The sequence below is a fragment of the Egretta garzetta genome, unplaced genomic scaffold (genome assembly GCF_000687185.1).
Source record: "Egretta garzetta isolate BGI_Z169 unplaced genomic scaffold, ASM68718v1 scaffold33, whole genome shotgun sequence".
NCBI classification, from domain to species: Eukaryota; Metazoa; Chordata; class Aves; order Pelecaniformes; family Ardeidae; genus Egretta; species Egretta garzetta.
This window is the reverse complement of record NW_009259250.1, coordinates 423,719-447,498: the sequence shown is the minus strand read 5'-3', so window position 1 is coordinate 447,498 and position 23,780 is coordinate 423,719. Positions and strand designations below refer to the sequence as shown.

The window sequence follows — 23,780 nt, the reverse complement described above, 5'->3', positions numbered from 1 at the left end:
ACATATACGCGTTACAAAATTAAAAACTGAAAGGGCTCAACACAGGTGCCAAGGCATAGGTGTGTAATGCCATCTTTAAAGTGCTAAACCACCATGCCTAGCCTCCAGCTGCCTCTCCAGAAGGGCAGGGCTCTCCTGCTTGTCCTGTGCCATGCTTGCCAGCCCTGTGGGTATCATCTAGAACATCTTAACTTTTTTGGTACCTATTTTTGGGCAGACAGATTGAGCCTGAAATGTGTACCATGTGTAGAACAGGAGCTATGTCAGACAGCACTGTTTCATTATGTTTTTGTGGTGTAGCCAAGAATGCAATCTTCATTCAGTCTTCCAATCCAGCCTCCAACAATAGCTTTCTAAAGCTGAGAAGGGTGACCATGTAACATTTCCGCTCAGATGCTTTATTTCTGATAGCTATAGTAGAGCAGTGCTAAAGGTGGAAATTTAATTACCTGGAGGAATTCACAATTGAGATGTCTTCCAAATCAAAAGTAAACAAAAGTATCTCAGAATTCTCAGTGAAGGAAGATTGGGAGGGGCTTTTAGGAGTCATGAGAATTTTTTTTTAATGTTGCTCTAATATTACAGGTAGATTTGAATGGTGAAAAACTGAAATGTGCGAACTAAAAATGTTGAAACATTCTGATATCAGGGTTTTCATTTATTCAGTTTCACAAAACAAAAGGAATGGCAATTCACTAGGATTTCATCGCTGTTTCTCCCATTAGCTTTAGACAGGACAAATAACAAGAAAAATGTTATTCAAGACTCAAAGATTTTGCCTTTGAGTAAAAGCAGCATCTAGCAATCTGTACATATAGTACCAAAGCAAAAACAAGTAAGAAAAAACAGCCTCTTCCTGTGAATCCAAAACGTTTCTCTGTGTTACTTGTGACTTTGTACACTGCTGGCTTTTGGTTTTCAACTTTTCCCACACCAAGAAGTAGCTGTTGCTGTGCCTGAGACCTATTCTTGTGTTAGCCAGTTCCAATGATTTCAGAGAAGATATGAATAACCTTCTGAGAGCTGTAGGTGAATTCTGCTGTTGGGTGAATCTGTAGCTAACCCCTTGCTGATGCTTGATGTGGTTGGTGTATGCTGTGAAGCGTTCAGAATTATTGTCCTAATTTCACTCCATGTAATTGCAGATGTTCTTACTCTACGGAGTTTGAAAGGATAATTATACATTGCACTACATTTCAAAAAAATATTTCTGTTAATTTAAGAGTATTACCTTTCAACTTTACCACCCATCCTGTGTTTTGGTAGGTTATGCCGAGGAAGGGTGCTTGGTATATTTTCTCTGTGTCGTTACTCGTTTATCTCCTCTTATTCACATTTTCTCTAGATCAGGCAGCCCAAACATCCTCATAATGATTACAGACACCGCAAGATTTCCATTTAGTCACCAATTCTACATCTTTCTCATTCCAGATTGGAAGAGAGATTAACAAATCTGACCATGGTGTTTTGTATAAGAGCAAAATTTTCCTCTTCTGCATTCTCACATTGTAATCCATTGCTTACTTTTTTAACATAAGGGCTGCTTACTGAGCCAGATTCTGTTCACTAGCCACTTTTTCATACAAGTGAGGTAGCCGAGATAAAAAAGAACACTAACTTTTCTCCTGGAGTTTTCCAGAGGGCCTATCCACTCCCAGTTGTAAATACCTTAGGTTACCCATCTTGATTGACACATATAACATGTTTTGCTCTTGTTTAACTGGCCACATAAGGAAAATTAGCTCTTTCATCAAGTGCTGACAATAAGTACAATGGAGGGAAGAGATTAATGAGAAACCAGTAAATTGCATTTCCTGAAAACAAATGAAAAGTTGAGTAATTTGGGGGGTGGTGGTGGTGGTGGTGGTGAGAATCCATGTTGCTTAACAAAAGATAGGAGCTCACAGATCTGCCTCCTAGAGAAATTTTTACCCATTTCTATAACCGATAGTTGAGAAGAGATGTAAAAGAGAGCTTATATCTCAGCAACATCTTCATTAGATGCCTTTGACATGGCAGCAGTAATTGCACGGCAGGATCCTCTAGGGCAGTGCCCTCTCAACTTTTTTGGTCATGCATCCCTATCAGTAAAAACCTTTTGAGCATGCACCCCCATTATATGTATATTTATTTATTTATAAATTATATACATGTATTATTCAAGTTCTGGTATTTTCTTCCTGCACCCCAATGGATTGTCTTGCATAACCTGTGGTGCATGCTTCCCACTTTAAAGACCACTGCTCTAGAATAATACTCTGCAGTAATCTTCCATAATAAGAAGTGAACAGATTTTGGCTGTCCATTTTTGGAAAAGATGCCTGGTTGATTGCAGACGTATTTTAAATTAATGTTTGATTTTGTTCATATGCTACTTTAAATCAGGTTTCTCATTTATGTATATAAAAATGAAGATTATGGTCACCTATTGATTGGAAGTGAGACAAAACTGTATTTCCCCAGTTAATTACCTGTAATTTGGTCGTTTTCTGAGCTGAATTTTAAATGTACTTGAGATGTTGTGATTTCTCTCATAATTAAAAATCTCTTTATTGCAACTTTGCAATTACTATGTTTTGGTTTGCCTGTTGATAGAGCTATTTCTGTTACTGATACTTAGAACTGAAAGTCTTGCAGAGAGAAGTCATGAAACATTGAGGGTTAAAAGCTCTGAAAGTTTACAAGAGGTGTACTTTTGCCAACAAGCAGAAAAATAAATTGCAAGATCCGTTGTCCTTATAGAGATTGAAGATGGAAGAGCCCTATTTGGTCTATTCCCTTCCCAGCACAGGACTATTTCAAACTATTTATTGTTGGTGTTTTTTGTTGCATTCTTTCTGCTTTTAGAGTGATCATTTCAGTTACCTCGTATATTGTGAGTAGAGATGTAAGTACTGTATGTTCTCTTACTTTTGTGCTATTTCTGTGCAGCTTGGCATGTGGGTGGATTGAAATACACTAACACACCCACCAAGTGCACATAGATGAAATGTGTTGTGCTGTGAACATGAAAATGCAGTTGTTTAGAGAAGATGCAATTCTCCTACTTTTTGAACCTGGAGACCTCTGGTAGTTTCCTCCCTAGAATTACAGTCATCCTGTCAGACTGTTTTTATTAATTGCAATCAGAGTCCCACAGCAATCCTTCCTGCCTTGTCTTGTGTGTCTTGCTGCCTCCTCCCACCATAAGGCACGGCTGTCAGAGACAAAGTAGCCTGGTATCTTTTGGCCAATAAACAAGCAAAGAGTAATTTGCAGAGGCAGGATTGTAAAAATCAGGTTGCCCACTTGCTTTTCAGAGCAGGTGGGGGTGATTATGCTGGCAACTTCTGGCAGATCACACTGTCTTAAAAACCATTTTTATATGTGGATATGTAATGGTATGCTTACATAATTTGGGCAAACACAAACTCGCTCTCCTATGCTTCCAGATGGCAAGGCACATCCACTCCAAGCCAGGGTGACCAGCTCAGCCTTGGCACCTTGCTGAATGCAATGCTCTCATTCAGCCTGGAGCACAAGCTCATGTCTGCTTGAAGTACAGGCAAAGCAAGAATCTGCATGGCCGTATTACACTAGGCAGATTTATCCTAAGGTTAGGGTAGATAAGGCTAAAATCAGTGGGAGCTGTGACTGCCTGTAGTGGGAGAGGTTCTAAATATGGAATATTGTATTTTATGGAGTAATATGTTTCAGAAAAGTTTGTCTAAAAAAGGGATCTTTCCAACAGACGAGAGGCTGCAGGCAGATGATATAATGGAGATCTTTCCCACTGTCAGACTTGTAAGCAATCATAAAGAGGAAGCACTCAGAAGATGGAGAGGAGAGTGGGTGTAATGAGGGAGGAAGGAAATAAAGAATTTGAATAGTTTTTTTATTCCCTTAACTAAATGTGGTTGGACTTGTGTCATACATCTTACAAAAGTTGATGAATGAGGTGGAGGCCTGAAATACAGGCTGTGGGCAGTGCTCTGGGAGAGCTACTGATCTATCCTTTGCCCACAGCTCATGGTGGAGGCTTGGCTTCTCATCAGGATTTTACCCTGGGTTGTGGGATTTTCTCATTATTAGGTTTGCCTAGTATAAGCCACGTGGAAAGTTTTAAGTGCTCTACAGAGAGCACAGTCCTTCCTGTCATTTTGAAGAATTCTTCCCTGATCACCTTAATAAAACATAAGGTGACAGTTGGTGTATTTTATATATTTCAAAGTTAAAATGCTAATGACCCAGTAATAGAAGTGAATTTTGAGATTAAAGAGAAGAAATAAGTACCTCAAAAATCAGAGTCCCTGCACCAAGCTTCAAATAGTTGTCCCGTATCCTCAAAGGGCAGGACATCGATTCACATGTTGAAGACCGCTGGTACCAGACTTGCCAAAAGGCAAAATGAGAGACGACTTCTATTCTCATCCCAAAAGCAATGGACCACTGTACACTTGGGACACAAAGAAATCTGTATGGATTTTCTTTGGTGAATGAGGTTTTTAGATTCTGGATTGTTTTGAGGGAAAAGTCAGCATCAGCTGATACCTGATAGAGGGTAGGCAGCCTCTTTCTCACTATCCTGGATCTCAGTAGTATATTGAGATTTATTTACATTTGCTTAAGTAAATATCTAAGTTATGTCATCTTATACATGGTTTTAGACTGTGCACCAGTCATGGAGTACTAGAGCAGTAATATGAACAGTAATATACGGGTACTCAGCCAAGTACCAAAAGGTTCTTGGGAAGCTTTGATGTAGCCTGATACTGTTTTTCAATGCAATGGTGAAACTGGATTTCAGATGTTGTAAAACGATTCTAAAAATTTAATTGGATTAATGCTGAAGTTTAAAGTGACTCTGACATAAAAACATTTATGATTAAAACTAATATACATTATTGCTAAACTATTTGTTCTGAGGCTTTACTGAGATCTACTTTTCAATTAACTGGTACTAAGTGTAACTGGGACTGTGTTACTGTAAAGTATTGTTATCTGTCATAATGATGAGTAACATGTACTTGATGACAGGTGATTTTAGTGCATTATTGTTTAAGAAAGTAAATACCAAAAAAGAGAGTAAGAAGTAGAAAGACGTAACAGTTCATTGTTGTTTCAGCCCCTCCTTCAAACTCTTGATATATCTCAGTCACTCACTGCTTGTCCCCAGAAGGTCTGGATTTGCTTTTGAAAGAGTATGGGTGTGGAAAGAAAAACATATAATTCTCCTCAGAACAGTAAATGTATAAGTAAGTAATGAGCTTGGTCTCATCTGTTTGAAGGCAAATTTGTATCATCGAAGCTTGTTCTGATTAGTGTTGGCCTCACTTCAAGGATCAGCAAAACGTGTCTGGTTTTGCTGCAGAAAGGCTGTGTATTAAATTGCTCCATGCTGTCACCCTGATGTTTATGTTAATGTCTGCCTCTCTCTGTTGAGAGTACAAGGTCACTTAAAGTTTATGACCGACGCTCAGGACTTAATTTGTCACCCTAGCTGTGAACTCTCTCAGTCTCCAGCACAGGACGTATCAGTAACGTCCATACTGGCCAGGGAAAGGTGCCTGGGAACATTCCTGGGCGCTGGGGCCAGCCAGCGCGGGCCAGCCTGCCCCATGGCCAGTAAGGGCTCCCCTTCCCCAGAGCACGTGGCTACCTGCCAGCGCCCTTTCGGGGACAGCCTCTGCAATAGTGCCTCTCCTGAGCCATGGCTGGGGATTATTTGGGAGAGTAATTGTTGGCCCAGGCCAAAAACTTGCTAGTGACTGTCCTAACAGTTTAGCAGTACAGATGGTCACGTGCCGGATCCAGGAACCTTTCCTGGCACTGTTTAATTTAATGCTATGGGTGTAGCCAATATGTGAATGAGACTGAACGAGAGCGACATGCAAAATCTGTTCAAGAGGAAGCTTAAAATGCTGACAGATTGGGGTAATTTTTCTCTTGCATCTGGAATTCATACTTTCTTACTTCTGATGTAAATAAATCTCTAAGGCAAAAGTTAGGAGATGCTGATTTCTTCTATAGTAACATTGCTTTTGGTCTTAAGATTTTCTTAGATTGCCAGAGCTTCAAAAGATATGCTTTCCTAAACATGTTTTTCTCTCTGTAATGCTTGTCAGCTGTACTTGACTTACTTTCAAATAGCATTTGGTATTTCTACCAGAGTTTTAGTCCTTGAAAAAAGCACAGTTGTCTGTGGCGTTGTGGCTAGCTGGCAACTCCAAATAATGCTGGATGGGTGCAAGAAAACTCTTGGATATTAAGTCTTTCCAAGAGTCCAACACTTTCTTCAGGAAGCCAAATAGTTCTTTGAGCCAACTCAGATGACACCTTTTTGGATGCCAATGCAACTAATCCCTTCTTTGATTTAATATTCTATTTTTAGTGAATGTAATGGATGGAGATATAGGCTGAGGAGCATCTATCTATCTGTCATATTCAGATATTTTTAGAGCACCGATCTTTGTAATGCTGATCAGCACCAAATGCATTACATAAGATTAGCATCAAAATATATATAATGGAAAGTCAGCTCTGCTGCAGTTGTTCTTAAATTATTTTTAGTATTGCCCACAAAACTTGTATGGCTCAGTGCATTACCCTGCCATTGTGCTCTGTCTCTACTCTATAGGAATAATTTTTAAGGATTAATTTCTCTTCTCTCAGACCTTTTCAGTCACAGGTTTCCTTCCTGAGGCTTCAAATAAGATTGTCAGTCAGTGATACACATTATGAAGGTTTTAATAAATGCCCACTTTCCAGGACTGAAACAGACAATCTATCTCCCTTCGTCCTTCAATCCAGTTTATATTTGAGCTTGTGATTTGCAGGTGCAAGATTCTGAATTCTGCTTTACTTACATCCTCAGCTACTGTTGTGTTCTTTTATGCTGCTCGGGTGGCTTAATCTTTTGCAGTTACCCATAATGATCTTTTCAATTTTCCACTTCTAGTGGATATTCAGAATTAATATCTCCCTAATAAATATCTCTGGTCCACTAGCTAGCCATTTAGAATGGGTTGCAATAGATTATTTGGGAGATTTTTTGAGTTCAAAGAGGCAGAATGTGAGAAAATGGACCATATTCTTCTCAAACCACTCTAGAAAATTTATTTGTCTTTCAAATTTTCTGCAAAAAAGCTGATCCTTTCCTTTTAGTATATTTAAAATCTAGTTTGTAATTACTGAGGTTTAAAATAGATCTCAACTTTCTGCACATCCATCCCATCATCATAACTATTCGTGATCTTGTGGCAGATGACTCTCGATTTTTTTCATGATTTCTTTCCTTGTGGGTGCATCTGATATATGATAGTCAATAGAAAATAGTCTGATGTTTGGTTTTGGTGATGTAGTTTTGAAAGCATAATTCTATCATGCCATGGCTTCACAGATCTTACAGGATCCCTCTTCCCGAGATTACAATGAAATGTGCTCTGATCTTCGTTTATATTTTTACTGTTTAAAAACAACCTCTGATTTATTAATGCTTCTCCTTGATTTGTAAACCTTGTTGAAATAAAGAGAATGAGGAAAGAAAATGCTAGAATGCCAGGTGGAATAGAAAACCAACAATCTATTCAGCTTAAACTCCGAGCTGAGAAAGAGACATCATCTTTACAAGGAATTTTCATAATGTCATTTGTAGAAGAAAAAGTGTCTGTCATGCTTGATCAGGGGAATGAAGATTTAAATAAGCTGTTTTCAGTGGGTTATTTAGATGATAAGCAATATGAATGGCATATTTTTGTCCAGAATCTAAAGGGCTAAGTGTATTGTAACTGATCCCGAGACTATATTGGAACGTCTTGGCTCAATCAGTGAAGTTGTTAAGAAAAGCAGAAATGCAAAGGAAGGTGGGATTTAAAAACAAAATATTGCAATGATAAAGCAGTTGAATGAGAAGGACCGTTTCTTAGTTTTCTCTGGGTATTCATGAAGACAGGAATTCTTTCTGAACCTTTCAGTCTATGCTTGGTGGTTGATGAGGAAAAGGCAGAGGGAGGCCAGACTAAGCAAGGTCTCCATTGATTGTGCCCCTGTCTGCCTAGTGGCAAGGAAAAATACGTGTAACGTGTTGCAAGAAGGAAAGATGTCGATATAGTAGGGCCACAATTCTGGTTTCTTCTTAGGGAAATTAAAAAAATTAAGACCTCATTTATGGAGAAAAGCATTTGTTGGTTTGGCTTTAGTCATATGTATTCCCAAGGAGAAATGTACCTTACACCAAGCAAAAACATTGTTTTGCTTATTTAATTTATAAAAGTTCCCCAAATGAAATATGCTATAGTAGCAAGATGTGAGCTGCATCTCCATTAGGATGTTTACTGATGTTTACTGGCATAAGTATGTGATTTGGGGTATCTGCATTGTTGTGGTTTTTTGTCCACCCATCCTCTTCTCTGACAAAGCTAAATTTAACCATCTGAATAATTCAACAAAGTAGGGGAGAACAGGGTGGAGAGGGAGAGAGAAAAGATTTCCTGGAATCAAATTCTTCCAGTGAAGGGAAAATACTGTTCATACACTGGAATTTTGGCATCAGATTTAAACTCCAGCAAATTTATGAGGCCTGTGATGGTTTTGAATTGAAAAGCGTGATGAATTCTCATTGTAATGACATAAAGCAAATTTCTGATTGCCTTTTTTATTATGTGATCTTACAAGAATTAATCCATGTGTCGTATTAGATGGTGTTATATTGAATTGTGAGCTTTCATCTGTGGGTGAATCACTATTCAGGACGTATTCCAACAATGAGATTTGTCTGACAGTTCCAGGGAAATGTATCTAGTCCTCCTGTCTAGATGTCGAATATTGTGAACTTCGGATGGAAGTATGAAATGTAATAAGCTCACAAATCGTCAAGAACAGTAGTGAAATGACACTTCGGGAAAGGTTTTCTGTAAATAACGGGTCAGTTACAATGGTGTAAGTAATGTGAAAGATTATATTTCCCCCACTTCTTTTTGAGATGGTGAATTAATTGTATTATAACAGTACCTAGAAGACATGGTGTTACTGTCATTGAAAAGCTTATATCTATGCTATTTAAATGAGAGAGCCCAAAAATATTAATTCAATGTTTGGTACATTAAAGGAAGTCATTAATAGGTATTTAAATAGAATATGTGGGAGGCTATTATATACTAAAATAATTTCAGAATAATTACTATTTCACTGTACAGTAATAAAAGCTAAAGATGGCAGTAGGTCTAATTTAAAAATAATCTGGAAGAGTTTTGTTAAAACAGTCATTAGGAAGGTACTTATTGGTCAAAGAATACTTAGAAATGTCTGTGATAACATCAGTCACTTAAGCATTTAAACTTTTAAAAATTGAATTAAAAATCTAGAGGAGAAAGTTGCATTAAAAAATAACTTCATGAAACATTTTCTTCATTCTCATGTTGTCTTTTGCTGGTGGGATCGTGACTCACATAACAAATGTGTGATTTTTATTTTTTTTTAAGAGATACTGGCTAAACTCCAGCAAAAATCATCCAAGCATAAAATGCTGGGTTTGAGAGTACTGTGTACTTCATTTTATCTTTCTGGGAAGGTGGTTTAAAGACTTCTTTAGATCTAGCATGTAATTTTGCTAACAGGTAGAAAAAGAGCAAGATTGCACCATCCTTACAGTATTTTGTTATGGTGCGCGCTAAGTTATTTCACACCAAATTAAATTCTATGATTCAGAAATGGATTTGGTTACATGCATGTTGATAGGGTAAAGGCTCTGAAATTTTGCAATTTTGGAACAACTCGAATGAGAGTTGGACAATGTAAAGCTCATTTATAACCTCTGCAGGGTAGAAATATTCTAATCTCAAATTAATGCCTGGACTCAATACCAAAAAAGGCAGATGGCAATTAAATAAGTTAATTATATTTTTTATGTGTAGGTGAATACCACCCTATCATGTTGTACCTGTCTCGCATGTCTTGGGGATGGATGTCTACTTGTCACCTCTGGAGGTGCATTCGCAGTAGTTGGTGGGGACCAACGGCTATTGGGATGACATATAAAACATGATTAATCATTCAGTCATTAATTTGGCAAGCATGAAAAATTTGGTAAACTGTTACACTCAGAGTTATCAGGATCAACACACATTGTCCTTGAAATCCTCCGCAGACTTGGGCCAGCTGGATAAACCTGAGTCTGAAAAAATGTCAAATACAAGGGGCATAATTTTCAGAAGTTGAGAAATGATTCTGAGTGCTTCAGGCTTAGGAGGATTCTTTGAGATTCTTTAAAGGAGCTGGGTTTAGGTGCTTTCTAATAGTGGAGTTGTTTTAAAGCATCTTATTATTTAAGGACCATGAAGCATTACTCACTTTTGATTATTTGTACAGTGCTTTTCTTCTCAGATGATTCAAAGACTTAGAGATAAATCCTGTCTTTTTTGTTACAGAAAGACCATTTGCTGTTTTCCTTCCATTTCTTCCGCTTTTGAAAATATTAAGGAAGGAAAAAAAAACCTACAACAGAAATACCCCCGGGGGAATGGTTCCATGATTACTGTCGTTCTAGCATGAATAGTGTGAGCATGATGTTCAATCTTCTTTCTTGGTCAAGGATGCGACAATCCCTTCAAATTTTTCTTCCCAAAATAATGATTGTGTTTTCTATAAGATTTTGAATGCCTTCATCATGGAGCTCCTCTTCTATATTCCTAGAATATAGAGTTTACATTTTTCTGAGGAAGCTAAAAAAAAATATCTGGAAGCTACAGGAACATCCTGAGGGTGCAATATAAATGTTTTTAAGTACGTCTTAAGTTGTTGCCTGAACTCACAGCTTATTCCTTTTTTTCATGTCTTGAATTATTTCTTCTTTGAAAAATTAGAAGTCATTCCAAGAACATACATTCTTATTTATGATTTATTCTTAAATTTTAGTTGATTTTTTTTTTTAAAGCACAACATTAATTTTAATTTATCCTCATCAGTCAAGGACTTTATTTGCCTCGACACATTCGTTCAAATCCTACACTTAGAACCTCTAAATTATGTCTCTTCTTTTTGCAAATTGACCTCTACGTAGCTAATATATTAGGTGGCACAGCTAGTGGAGTTCAGGTTGTTACATACTTTTCTGCTAAATGGTGCCATATTTTTACAAAAAGTAGCAAACTGATTCTGGTAAACTTCTGTGTTTCTTAGGTGGAAGGAGATTGTAAAAGGCTCCTTCTGCCATATGGAAAATGTTAAACCTCATAGTAAAACATCCCAATTATTTGTAGCTTATGGGAGAAATCCCAGGGCGAAGCCCTATTGACTCAGAAACTCTGTAAATGGATTCTGTGCTTTATAATAAGTTGTTATGATCAGGCAGGAGGCCAAGTACCAGATGGATTGATTGCTTTCTGCCAGAGGTATGGCCACATCAGCTGCCTCTATTAGGAATGTATTTATTCTCGGAAATGTCAGCTTGACAATTGGGAGTTCAACTTGTGCTATCAAAACACATTAGTCCAGTGATCCTAGAGTTAGATCAAATGCTTTGTTGAGAGGCACTACTTTCGTCTTATTTTGATTTAAGATCTTCTCTGTACTCCTTCTAAATTACAATGCTGTTTTCTGCTCTTTACAGAGTGGGTTTGCTGAGGCTGTTTTAGAGTAGACGAATCAAATAAATGGAGTTTTCCAAACCTGTCAGTAAGGATGCACACAAGATCTTAGTTACTTGGTGTGAAACTGAGCTTTTTCACAAAATGTTTAGTCTGTGAAGGGAATGGTAGCAAAGCAGCTCACAAATCAGTGCCTCTTCTGAGCTGCCACCTGTTGAAGGAGGGGAAGTTAGTCACTTTGAAACACTAAACAAATTATGGGGAAAGATGTATCGTTAGTCTGAGCTTTTCTACAAGAACAAGACAAACGCAGTTAGCATTTTTTTATAACCCGAGGGAGAACTGATGACTTGATTCACATCCTAATCTAAATTCTGCATTCAGTGCTTCGTGGTGAAAACAAGAATTTAAACCCAAAGCACTCTTATCATAGCACATGTCTCAATATGTGAGATCAAATCTATGCTGTCAAATGATATGTCTGCTCTTAGGTATTAAACATAGGGAAGAGTAAAATCCAGAACACTTGATCTAGTTATTTCCAAGATACATTTCCAAAGCGTGTCTATGCAAAGGGGTGCAAATACATCTATAGGGTGAGAATTCATCTGACATGACTTCAGGCAGTATAGCTACCTGTATGTATCTGCGGTACTGCTTTAGATTCCCTTTATAATTAGCAGAGGGAAATACAGGGCGCATTTACTCTCTCCCTAAAGCGGGGTCTCTAAAACAGGCTAGGTGAACTACTCAATAGAAGTGCTTATTTCTCTACTTCGTGGTTTCCTGCATATGGTCAGGTGAATCATTCCTGAAATTTTCTGTATTGGGCAATTTACTGACCCAATGTGAGGCACCTGCAATCTCTGCAGGTAAAGCAGTGTAACCACGTTAGTGTACTGAAGGATACAAACAAAAAGGAACTATTTTCCAGAAGGACTTCTGAATTTGGTGAGAGCACAGTTTCTCAACCATGTCAGGCAAGTCAGATGGCCTTCAGTCAGCTTGTGCCTCTTCATGACACATTTTTTGTGTATCAGCTTCTACAAGTGTCCTTTTTGGTTCAATAAACTACCCAATCTACTACTTAGTCCTCAGATTCTGTTGAATTAGATTTAAGAAAAAAAAAAGTCTTCCAGGCAGCTTCCTCCAGCTAGTCAGCTACTGGATTAAACCTGCAAATTTCAACCTCCTACTTTAGAGAATGTCCTCATATACATGTCAGAAAGGCAGTACCTCCAGTATTTCTTGCTCAGTTTAACAGCTGCCCTTTGAGTTTTCTTGAAATGCTGCATGGGACGGAAGCTCACGTTCACATTCTTCAGGGTACCACAAGGCAGAGCCCTTGTCCTAGTGCCTGGATGCATGATACAAAAGTCCTGGCTAATATTCACTGGTGGGAGACTTCTCTGCCTCTCTCCTCTCTTCCTCACCAGTACCTCATGTTGCCAGTGTGCCGGTAGCTCGTGTTGGCAAAGGGAGCTCATCCTGACGTGTCACCCATTGTAGAACTGCCACTTGCTGGGGAGCAGGGTGCCTCTGCTTTGCTAGTGCCCGTGAAATTGCTGTAAATAGTACACAGGCTTTGAGGTAAAAGTAGAAACAGTTTACGCAACTAAAGTTGAAGAGCGTAAGAAATCAGTTGCTATACTTAAAGACAGATACAGAAAAGTGGAACAGTTACAGTCCTTGTTGTTACTGCTCATGCGGGTCTGGCTTCAGCATGGTTTCTTTTCCTCTGTTTTCTTTTCAGCTAGCAGGCTCAAGCCAGACTAACTCCCAGGGTGACTGATGGTTCCCTGGAGATGAGATCTGGTCCTTCAGCTACGCTTTGTCTTTTACTTGTTTCTTTCCCAAAATAGATTCTGATTTGGGATGAAGTCACCCCTTCTGTCCTCCCTATTTCTGCTTAGCGTAAATTCACCCTCCTGGCCTTCTGCATAGCTGGATAAATCTAACTGATTAAAAAGGCGTCAGATTTTGTCTCTAGTGCCCTCGTCAAAAAGAAGTGTGTCTTTTAGCTGTGTGGACTGTGTCTTTCAGCTGAGTGAATGTGGCTAGGCTTCACACTTACTTGACTTAACCTCTTTACGCAGTGCTATCCCCAGTGCGCAGATAACAGAGGAAGAGTTATATTACTGCTGGGCTTAAATGCATAAGCTGTGTCCAGCACAGAACTTCAAAAGTACTTGGTGTATAAATGAGAGTGATGAATGTGAATCACTGATAAAAGCTGGTATGATGGAAAATAAATTGAGGGATGATTTGTGTCTAAAGTAAATGGGCCATAAGCATGGTTTTTTGGAAACGGGGAGACCCAATGATGCATTTTCCTACCTGGATGCATGGTAGTGCAATGGATATTAGAGGTGTCAAGAGTTCAGTCTGAGGCATTGGAATATCGGGATAGTGATAAACTACCTGACATCCAGATACATGCCAGTGACAAAATGTATGTACATGAACCATGTTGGACAGAGTCAGTGCAGGACCTTCCTGCCTCAAGGCAAAGTCACAGAAATCATTGTGGGGAGAGCAAGAGATTGGAATGACCACCTGAGACTTCTACTGTAGGTGGCAGGGCACACCTACCCATGGAGGTGCCAAGGGTTCCCATGATGGCAGGGCACACCTACCCATGGAGATGCCAGGTGTTCCCATGGCACATCTTCAGGAGAAGCAGTCCTAGGGAGCCCTGGGCTGCCCAGTTCCTACAAGAGTCGAGTTTTCCAAGCCTCTTTGTCTTAGACCAGTGATTTTATTTTAAGATACACAACGGATCAGCACCTCTAGCTGTCAAAGTTCACATTGATTAATTTAAGGGAATTTAATACCGTAAATAATTTCGGAATGGTTGCTTTTAAGGCATTTTTAGACTTTGCCTGTGAAGCCGTTGTGCACTATTGCTGACTGCAAGAGTTCCTTGTTGCTGCAGAAGGGTTATGTTTGAATAGTCTGTACAGTTTTTAAAAAAGGTGTGAAAAAAAAGGTTATTGGGGTCTGGGAGGGTGGTCAGCTGGGTGGACGGAGTGTTTCTCTGCACAGCTGTTTTGTTATTAATCTGTGAAGCTGTACACATGAGAAGCAGAATTCTTTAAAACCAGTCAGGTCTGTCAGACAGAAGTGTCAGGAAGGAAAGAGAGATGTGCGTAGCTCACATGGCTCTGCTCATCAGGAAGGCAGGAAGATGCTGAGATGATATATTTGTCAGCTGGTCTAAAGGTGCATTCTGATGTTAAGTAATTGAAGATGTGTTGGAAAAGATTTTTCCCTCTGCAAAGGCATCAGAAACCTATTTATCCTGAAATAATCCCTAAATTTGAAGAAAGGGAAAAGAACTGATACTGTCACTGTAATGCTGTGAATAAGTTTGAGCCCCTGTGTGCTTGCAAGAACTTGTCTAAAACTTCATTATTAGCAGCGCTGGCAAATACTAGATAACTTTGCTGGCATCCTCTCTGTGTTTATGCTGAGTGGAAGCTATGGGAAGTACAGGAATAGTTTTTCACTAGGAAAGATTCACTGTTTCCCGTAACTTAAAAATTTTCATGTTGTGTTTGTTCCTTTTGTTCTTAAACAATTGTTGCTGTATATTCAGTTTTAGTTTAGGAGCTTTCAGTAGGGCCTACAACTGTGCTTAAAGACTGACTTTATAAAAGTCTCTCGACGACTTGTTCAATGAGTTGAATACGTTTTTACTGAGAGACTTTTGGAGCTAGGCATCTTCAGGAGTTTCCTGGAGGATAATTTTATATCCTGAAATACAGATAACTAGTCAGATAATTATATCTCAGCAAGGCCTTCTGTTAATAGCTATTCTTGCTGTAATATTTAGACATACTTCTAGAATTCACATAGCCTTTTGTCAATTCTTTGTATTTCTGCAGCTTTTGGTGCCCAAGAAAATTTCCGTTTGTTTCCCAATTACAATTTCTTTTATTTTAAAATATAAACATACACTGTGGTATCCTTATGGGACTGTTCTGTGGTTAATTGCTATTTATGTATCACCCTGGAACTTTGATTTCTGTGGTAATGATAAAAAAATGCATGCTTTGTGGAGTTTAAACATGAAGAAGTAATTTTTTTTTTATTTTGCTGAAAGATTCGTGGATAGAACTCTTTGTAATGACAGGACTAGCAGTTTTGGTCCTTGCAGTTCTATTTTCCTGGTCATTTACAAGCCACTAGTATGTACAAAGCTGTAAGCCATCTATATGCAGTAACAGGTTTTAAGGAGAGGCTTGAATGGTTGTCAGAAGTAAGGACTGAGAGTATAGAGAAAACTGTACCCTTTCAGTTCTGCTGCTGCTAATTTATACTGCATCCTCAGGTAGGTGACTTCACCTGGCTCTTAGATTAAGAAGTTGAAGTTATGCTGGGACTAGGTGTCTCCAGGAGATCTGGGCCTGAGTGCTGTGGTTTGGGAGCTGAGACAACAGTCTTCCGTGGTTCCTGTTCCTGTTGTTCAGTTTGTATTATCTGGACAAGAAGATCATATGAATCAAGACAAGAGTTAAAGGGAAGAACATTGGTAATGAAGACCTATGGCTTTCTGCTGTGGTCTAAGTGTAGTTAACTGTAATTTTGTGGTGATGCCTTGTTTAATGAGTTTGTACTGTTTTAACAATTTCTGCAATCACGGCAGCTCTCTACTCAAGGAGATGCCAGCCAGGTGATCGGACCGCTCACGGAGGGACAGAGGAGGAACGTGGCTGTAGTTAATTCGCTGTACAAACTGCACCAATCAGTTCTGAAGGTAGGCTTCCTCTAGTGTTTCTCTTCTTGCCATAATGTTAACTTCTTTGCTGTATTGTATCCATATTCTCCCGTTAGCTGATGATAACTCTGATGAATACAGCCCAATTTTGGGTTAAGAGCTGCAACTTGCTGTGCAACCAAGACCAGTAGTTAAGGGTGTCCCTGCTCACTGCAAGGGGGTTGGACTGGATGACCTCTAGGGGTCCCTTCTAACCCAAAACATTCTATGATTCTATGATTTGTACAACTCTTTGAGACTTGGTTGTAGCTTGTAAGCACTGCTGTTGTTGTTTTGTGCCTACAGCTATTGCTCATAGCTGTTGTTTTGTGAGCCTAAACAATTTGAACTCTTTCTGTTTTCTCTTATCAAGTAAGCTCTGTCTTTGTACTGATCAGCCTGATAGCCCTCATCTGCATCTGTCCCAGCCCAAGCTTATCTTTCTCAGAAGACCCTCACTGCTTTCCTACATTTGTGGCCAAACTGAAAAGGGGAAGGAAGGGATGAAATCAAGAAAAGCAGCACCTCACAAATACCTCCGTGCGTTGTTGCTGTGACCAAAGTCTGGCCTGGAAATGGTTTCAACACTAAGCACAATTACGAATAATTCCAATTTACTGGCTTAGTGATGCCAGTGGTTACACAGTCTCTGTAAATTAAAACAGATATAGTGATAGTTGTAGTTAATCGTGTTTAAATCCTAGCCTGATTAGAAAAGAGATCATGAGTACTCCTGACTGTGGATATGTTTAAAGAATGTTCAAAAATGCTAAAAAGCCTATAAAATTTGCTTGGATTTTGCAAACAGATGGTAGATCAACTTTTAAGTCTGCTTTCTCTGATGTATTTAGTAATGAACCTCATGTGCCTTAGTGTTGGAGGGAGATCTGATGTGATTCAGTCTTTGAGTTCAGTAGTTATCTGGCTTAAAAATACTATTGTATAGCATATTCATAACTGTACGAAAATTGGTAGAATATTCCTTCAGATCATTCCTTGACTTTCAATTCTAGTATCATTTAGCTGTACACAAACAGCTATGTAGTATGTAGTATTGTAATAGTCATAATACTGAGAAAGAACAACCATTCTTTCAAATACTTGCCATACAACTGCTTGTATAGTTCCCCATAAATTCTATACTTAGCAGTGTATCACTTATTTTTATTCTGATTCTGTTAACCCTTCAGCCAAATTTCAGCTGAACTCAATTGCATCATTTCTTTGCCAAGGCCGAAGCAGAGTACATAGGAAATCTGAGAGCAAAAGTCTGTTACTGGTGCATTGAAAATTCTGTCTGTATAAAGCACATTCGATAGTTATCTATACCTATGTAAACAACTCATTACTAAGGATAACTCAATATGTTTTTAAATTAAATTAAATATTATGGATTCTAGTAATTTGTTGAATGTTGACTATTAACAATTACTTTAAAATTTTTAGGTCATTACCAATCAGAGCTCATTTCCAGCAGCTGCTGAGCAAACAGTCACAACTGCCTTAAAGGTAATTGAATGTCCATATGCTGCAGGGATAGGGCTGAGCTTTGCTCTGTTTGTTACACTTAAAATGGGCACTCGTTTTCCCAGGTATTATTTTGTGTCAATGTATGTTAGTCAAAGGTATATAAGCATTCTGAAATTTGTATTTTGTTGTATCTGCAGCTACATATATGTTGCATGTGCCAAATCACTGCTTGAGTAGTGTTTGTATTCAAGAATATTCCTGTAATGGTTGGAACCCAGATGTCACCTGACTGTGAAAATAAATGTCGTTCTCTGCCGCATTCACACAGCAATAACTGGATCCTTCATCACCCCCTTAACCGCCCCCCCGACACACACATAAAATTGTGATTTTTATGCTACCTGGTGCTTTCCTGGGGGGCAGCGCGGATGGCCGTGCAGCCCTCTGTGGATGACAGCTATCCACATCTGTCCTGCTGTGCACTAATCTGGGAGGGGTTGTGTGCAGAGGAATGAAGGGCAGCCTGCGTGTCTGGGGAATGAACAGCTGAACAAAGTGGCTTTACATAGAAGTAGTAAACAGCCTTATTTCTGTACTTTACTGGTAAAACCAATTAAAGAGAAGTGTTATCTTAGGCTTTTGTCCTTCTATTTAGCAGTTTCTAATGCAGAATAATAAAAAGCACTGTTGAAATGAACTGTTTGTGAAGGTATTTTTGAGATGTCAAAATTCAAATGCTTCTAGTTTCTGTTTCCTTACTTCTGCCTTTTTCTTATTCTATTTTAGGCAGTCCATGATCTAATGGGTAGTGCTGTTCAACCATTACTGAACTCTGTAGGAGATTCAGTGGAAGCTATTATCATCACTATGCACCAGGAAGATTTTTCTGGGTAACTAGAAATACTTTTTAAATTTACCATTGCTTTAGTAAGACATCCTGCATATGCATAATAGATTGTTATTGCCACAATGTCCTTGGAGCAAGAGCGCTTGTTTGTTGAGGGGAAGGCTATGCTTCATGGTCAATGAACACAGAAAGCAGAAAAACACCTATCTATTGAAACAAATTAATCAGGTAGCATCTGTCTTCTCCCCCACCTCCTTTTTTTTTGCATATCTCTTGAGTAAAATTCATTTTAAACAGAAGAAGAAAGCCAAGCAGAGGCCATGTTTGTGCTTAAAAATCCCCTTTTGCTTTCAAAACTTATTTTTTGTGGACAGTCTTCAGAACTGTCAGTATTCTAGGTTCTCAAAATAAAGCATATAACCTCTGATTCAAAGTTACATAGAAATTTTTCTAAAATGTTATGGAATGTGAAATGGTTTAAAAAATCCTTTAAATTGAAAGCTCAGATTTAGCGTATTAAGCTTTTTCCCGTAGCATTTTAATTAAAATTTCCAGTATTCTTTATCTGCAAAGATCATTTTTTAAAGAATATTTTACCCTCTCCATCTTTCTTTTACCATCACTAGCACAATACCTCTCTAGATGGTTAAATGGATTCCAGCCAAAGGCTAAGTTTTGTTAGATAGCCTGTGTGCTCAGGTTCCTGAGTTTGGAAGAGCTCTTTTGCCTGGCTGTGATTCAAAGAAAGAGAAAGGTGATTTATTTCTGTGCCCTGTAGCTTCTGTGCTGCTTCTGTGTTTTGACTTTAGATTGACTTCATAATCCTGGGTTTGGAGGAATTTAGGAAACTAATTCTCTACAGAAAACAGGTTTGGGGTAGGCTAAACCAGTAACCCTGTGACATGTGCTTGTATTTTCTGATCCATTATTAGAGTTTCAAATCAACAACTGGGACATTTAAATTTAGGGGCTGGATTTGAGGTTTAGGCTCCAAACTGGTGGAGGCTCTGCAAGTTGGATAGGAGTGGGGTGATTTCCTTTATCTTGTTAGGATGGGAATGGCTGATAAAGAGATATTTTTTACTACAGTTTCAGAGAGAGCTACACGCTCTTTGTTCTGAGTAGAAATGAGACTCTACAATTCATGCCATGACTTCATGGGGTAGGAAAAAAATTAAAAAGAATCCAATAGGTTTTGGTTGTGTTTTAAAGATGAATTTAACTGTCCCCATTTCTTTTTTCTTTTCTTTTTTTTCAGATCATTATCCAGCTCAGGAAAACCAGATGTCCCTTGTTCTCTGTACATGAAAGAACTACAGGGTTTTATAGCAAGAGTCATGAGCGACTACTTCAGACATTTTGAGTGTTTTGACTTTGTCTTTGATAACACCGAAGCCATGGCTCAAAGAGCAATTGAACTTTTTATTCGCAATGCCAGTCTAATAAGGCCCCTTGGCGAAGGTGGAAAGATGAGGCTTGCGGCAGATTTTGCACAGGTACCCTTCATACTGATTTCTGCTTTTTACTGTTACTTCACCGTGTTCACTGAAAAGTACCGATACTTTTGTCCCCATCAAAGTGTAAACAGGTAGTTGTAGAGATTGGTGCATTCCAGTTCTAAACATCCTCTCTGATGAGAAACCATATCCTGAGAAATGCATCCACTAAGTAGTTGAAGATCCCTCGTCACCGTAAGGCACATTCAGGGAGGTCTGACAGCTTCTTATCGAGTGACTGTTGCATTTAAATGCAGCTGCATCTTGACATTTTATCCTGCTTCTCTGACCTCTTCGGTACGTCCATCATTTGCCACCATTCATTCACTTCATTCTTTCTCTGTCTTTCAACGGAATAGTGTGTCGCTTTCTTAATCGTTTTATATATCACAGTGCCCACAATGGTTAATCACTAGCTCAGCTGCCTTGCAATGTAGGAGACAAGCTAAAGAAATACCAATATCCCTCTTGGTAACAGAAAGGCAGTTTTCTTGTGGGATTCTCTTTATGAACTGATTGACTTACCTGCCTCTCAGCTTTACCTACCTCTTATACTGGACTAAAAGACAAAACAAATCGCCAGATTAATATCCACTACCTGTCTGCATTATCTACTATATCCAAATTTAATTCATCAATAGTAACACTGTGTGATTAACTTGCCAAAGAATACAGACATCCAGTAGATTGGTCTGAGGGTCCCAATTGTCCAAGTGGAAAAGGGAATTAGCGCCAGCTGTCTGCATACCGAGTGCTGCTTTTGGCTGGTAGGTAACTGAGGTAGGAGAGGAAGGGATCATTGCCATCTCCGCTCCCGCTTGTCGCTCCTTTGTATCATTTGCCTTGAGTTACATACTCCTGAGTAAAGTTTTTTTTATTCATTACTCAAAAGTAGCAAATCAGCTTTTAACCATGGAAGTTAAGGGGAAGCTTTCAATTGCTTTCAGTGAGAAGGTTCCTTTCCCTTCTCTATTTTGAAGACAATGGCATAAAATTGGAGAAAAAAAAAGGACGCTTGACTCCTCCTCTGGAAGGAATATAGATAATTTTTGTAATTTATGCTGCAGCACTGAAGTAAGTTGTATAAATTTGGGAAATATCTTCACCTAATTCTACAGTAAAGAGTATCTGATCTAAGCGCCTATTATAACGATGCTAAAAATATCTTTCGTTTATCTTTTTTTAACACTTCTTTTTCTCATTCTGACACGGGCTCCCTTTTAAGTGAAAAATGAAGTTATGTTTTCATCTGAGTGTAGGGGGATCTGCATCTTCTTCCCCACTGTGCTGAGTATAACTCCTGAACGGACAAGTGTGTGAAGATAAATGATCTGATTTCTCTTCTTTTGTACTGTGGAAGAAAAAAATGGGCTTTGAATTCATTCTTGTCTCCTGCCTTCAACTGTTGCTGCATCTGTGGGCTGCCTAGTGTTTTTCTTCACATTGCACCATATTTTTGGCTTGTTTAAAAACGGGCTTAAGACAAGAACTGGCTGGGTCCAACCAGCCCCGTACAGCCACCTCAATGTTCACTCTGTGCCCGTGAGCATCTCTGCACAGAGCTCCTTAGGGCGTCCCAGGCTGCACAGGGGCTGTGGTGTCCAGAATGGCCTGGACACTATATCCTGTTGCTGGGGATAACAGAAGAAGGACCAAACCGTTTTGTATGTGGAGGCTGTCTTATATCCATGTTTTCTGGGGTATGTCTGCCCCTCCTGAAAACCTGGTGGGTTTTGGGCATGGGCCCATGACGCGCACTCCGGGTAGCCCCACTGGGGAGGTTGTAGTTGCGCTGACCCAGCCAGGAGTCCTGGGCACATTCACTGAAATGTGGCTGTAATCCTGAACAGGACTCATTTCACTTCCATGCTCCCGTCCCCATGGCACGTGGCTTTGTCGAAGAAAAGACTTGAGAAGGGGAGGTTGCTGCTGCTTTGGGCTGAGGAGAGCAGGGAACAGGTATTTAGCTGGGCTGCTGGCTTGATGGGAAGGACAAACTTTTCCAAATGGCCATAAATGCTGCGTGCAGGGGTTTTTTCAGTCCCAGAAAGGCACTACATTGTTGGACTAAAGCCAAACCTGAAGGAAAGGACCTGCCTGGAAAGACACTCTGCATGTAGGAGGAGGTTTGTTTATGAACTGGTTTTGCTCGTGCTCTGTCTTGTAGAGTCATTTTGAATTTTCTGTACTCAAAAAGGGTTGCATATTCCTGCTTAAAACTGGCTTTTGAGATCTAAAACCCCTTTTGGTATTTTGGGGTCACTTGCAGGCAAAAGACCTACGCAGAAACCTAGGAAGAAGCTTTGGTTAATTTGAGGTCCTATTATAAACGCAGATGCAGTAAGTCAAATAATCTTGGGGTGCGTCAGATTTGGGGTATCTCATGTGCTTGTGCACGTTTCTTTCAAGGCACTCAGAGTTAGAGTTACAGCTGCCTTATACTCAGCAGAATAGCTTTGGCTGAGAGTCAGATTTGAAAATTTTTGTGCTGGAAACATGTTTTACTGATAAGTTGCCTCAAAACAACAGGTGTCTACACAGAAGGGGGAAAACTGATGCTTCAAGTTCTCTTCATTTAGAACTGGGTTCAGTGAGGTGCACAACAGCCAATTTTCTTGAGTAAGGCTCAGCTACTTACACAGTTAGGAATTATTGCTGTAATTCTCTGCCTTACCCTGTTTCCAGTGTCAGTACTGCATTTTGCTATCTTGTGCATTACAGATATTTCAGCAGTAAGACAAGGTGTGTGCTGGCGTGGCAGCTGTAAAGAGGGGTATGATAGGCTTGAAATATGGCTGAATATCATTAATATGATTTCATGAAGATCAGTGCTTGCAGGAACACAAAAACATTTTAAGCCCTAGAAAATGTCTGCCGTGCTGCAAGGTTATTATCACATACTGTGCTGTTCCTTGGGTCTCTCGTTGTTTGAAATATTTCCAGTCTAGAGGCTGAATTCACACATCTTTTCATGCTCTCAGTTTTTATGCAGGCAATTGCACAAGAGTACTTTTCAGTCTATTCCTATAAATTCCTGGATCAGTTTGTTTTCATTTGGTTTTGTATTTTTAAGGTGACCATAATTCAGTATTCACATAGGTAATGCCAAATTTCCCTTTTTAATTCAGTACTAGTCAAACTGAAAAAAATACTCTCCTGGAGGCAAGCAAGCCAGCAAGCCCTGATGGTTCTTCAACATTTATGTTTCTGGGGAGTACCAGTCCTCCTCCAGAGGACCTTTTAACTTGCTTGGTATTCAGAGTTGCTACAGCACTTACGCTTAGGCACACTTTGGGATTGGTGGCTTGTAGATCAGGCCTTCCTAAAACTTGATGGAAGTGCTGGACAATACAAAAAAATGAAATATAAGCACAACCAGTTAAGAAATTTATGTAGAAGAAATGAGGAATTTACAGTAATACTTGGCATGGAAATCAGTAGTCTGTTACATCAAGTTTGTAAGCTGATATAGGAAAATAGCTGTTTATTAATAGCAAATACAAATCAGAATGGCATTGAACTACGCTAGTCTAGAAATTGCAAAGACTAAGTAATCTTTATGCCTCATGGCATGAAGGCATGACATGATTTCCCATCTTTTCATAGTACAGGTGTTATATTTGGAGTGACATGTATGGCAGGAGCCA

General features: G+C 39.1%; 1 protein-coding gene across 1 annotated transcript in view; it reads left to right on the top strand.

Moving 5' to 3' along the window:
* The window catches only part of COG5 (component of oligomeric golgi complex 5), a 187,900-nt gene that overhangs the window by 146,592 nt on the left and 17,528 nt on the right, over positions 1-23,780 (top strand). The window contains exons 15-18 of the mRNA XM_009636074.2: positions 16,210-16,320; positions 17,767-17,829; positions 18,577-18,680; positions 19,896-20,133. Of these exons, the coding sequence (XP_009634369.1) occupies positions 16,210-16,320; positions 17,767-17,829; positions 18,577-18,680; positions 19,896-20,133 (516 nt within the window). The remainder of the gene's footprint in view (positions 1-16,209; positions 16,321-17,766; positions 17,830-18,576; positions 18,681-19,895; positions 20,134-23,780) is intronic.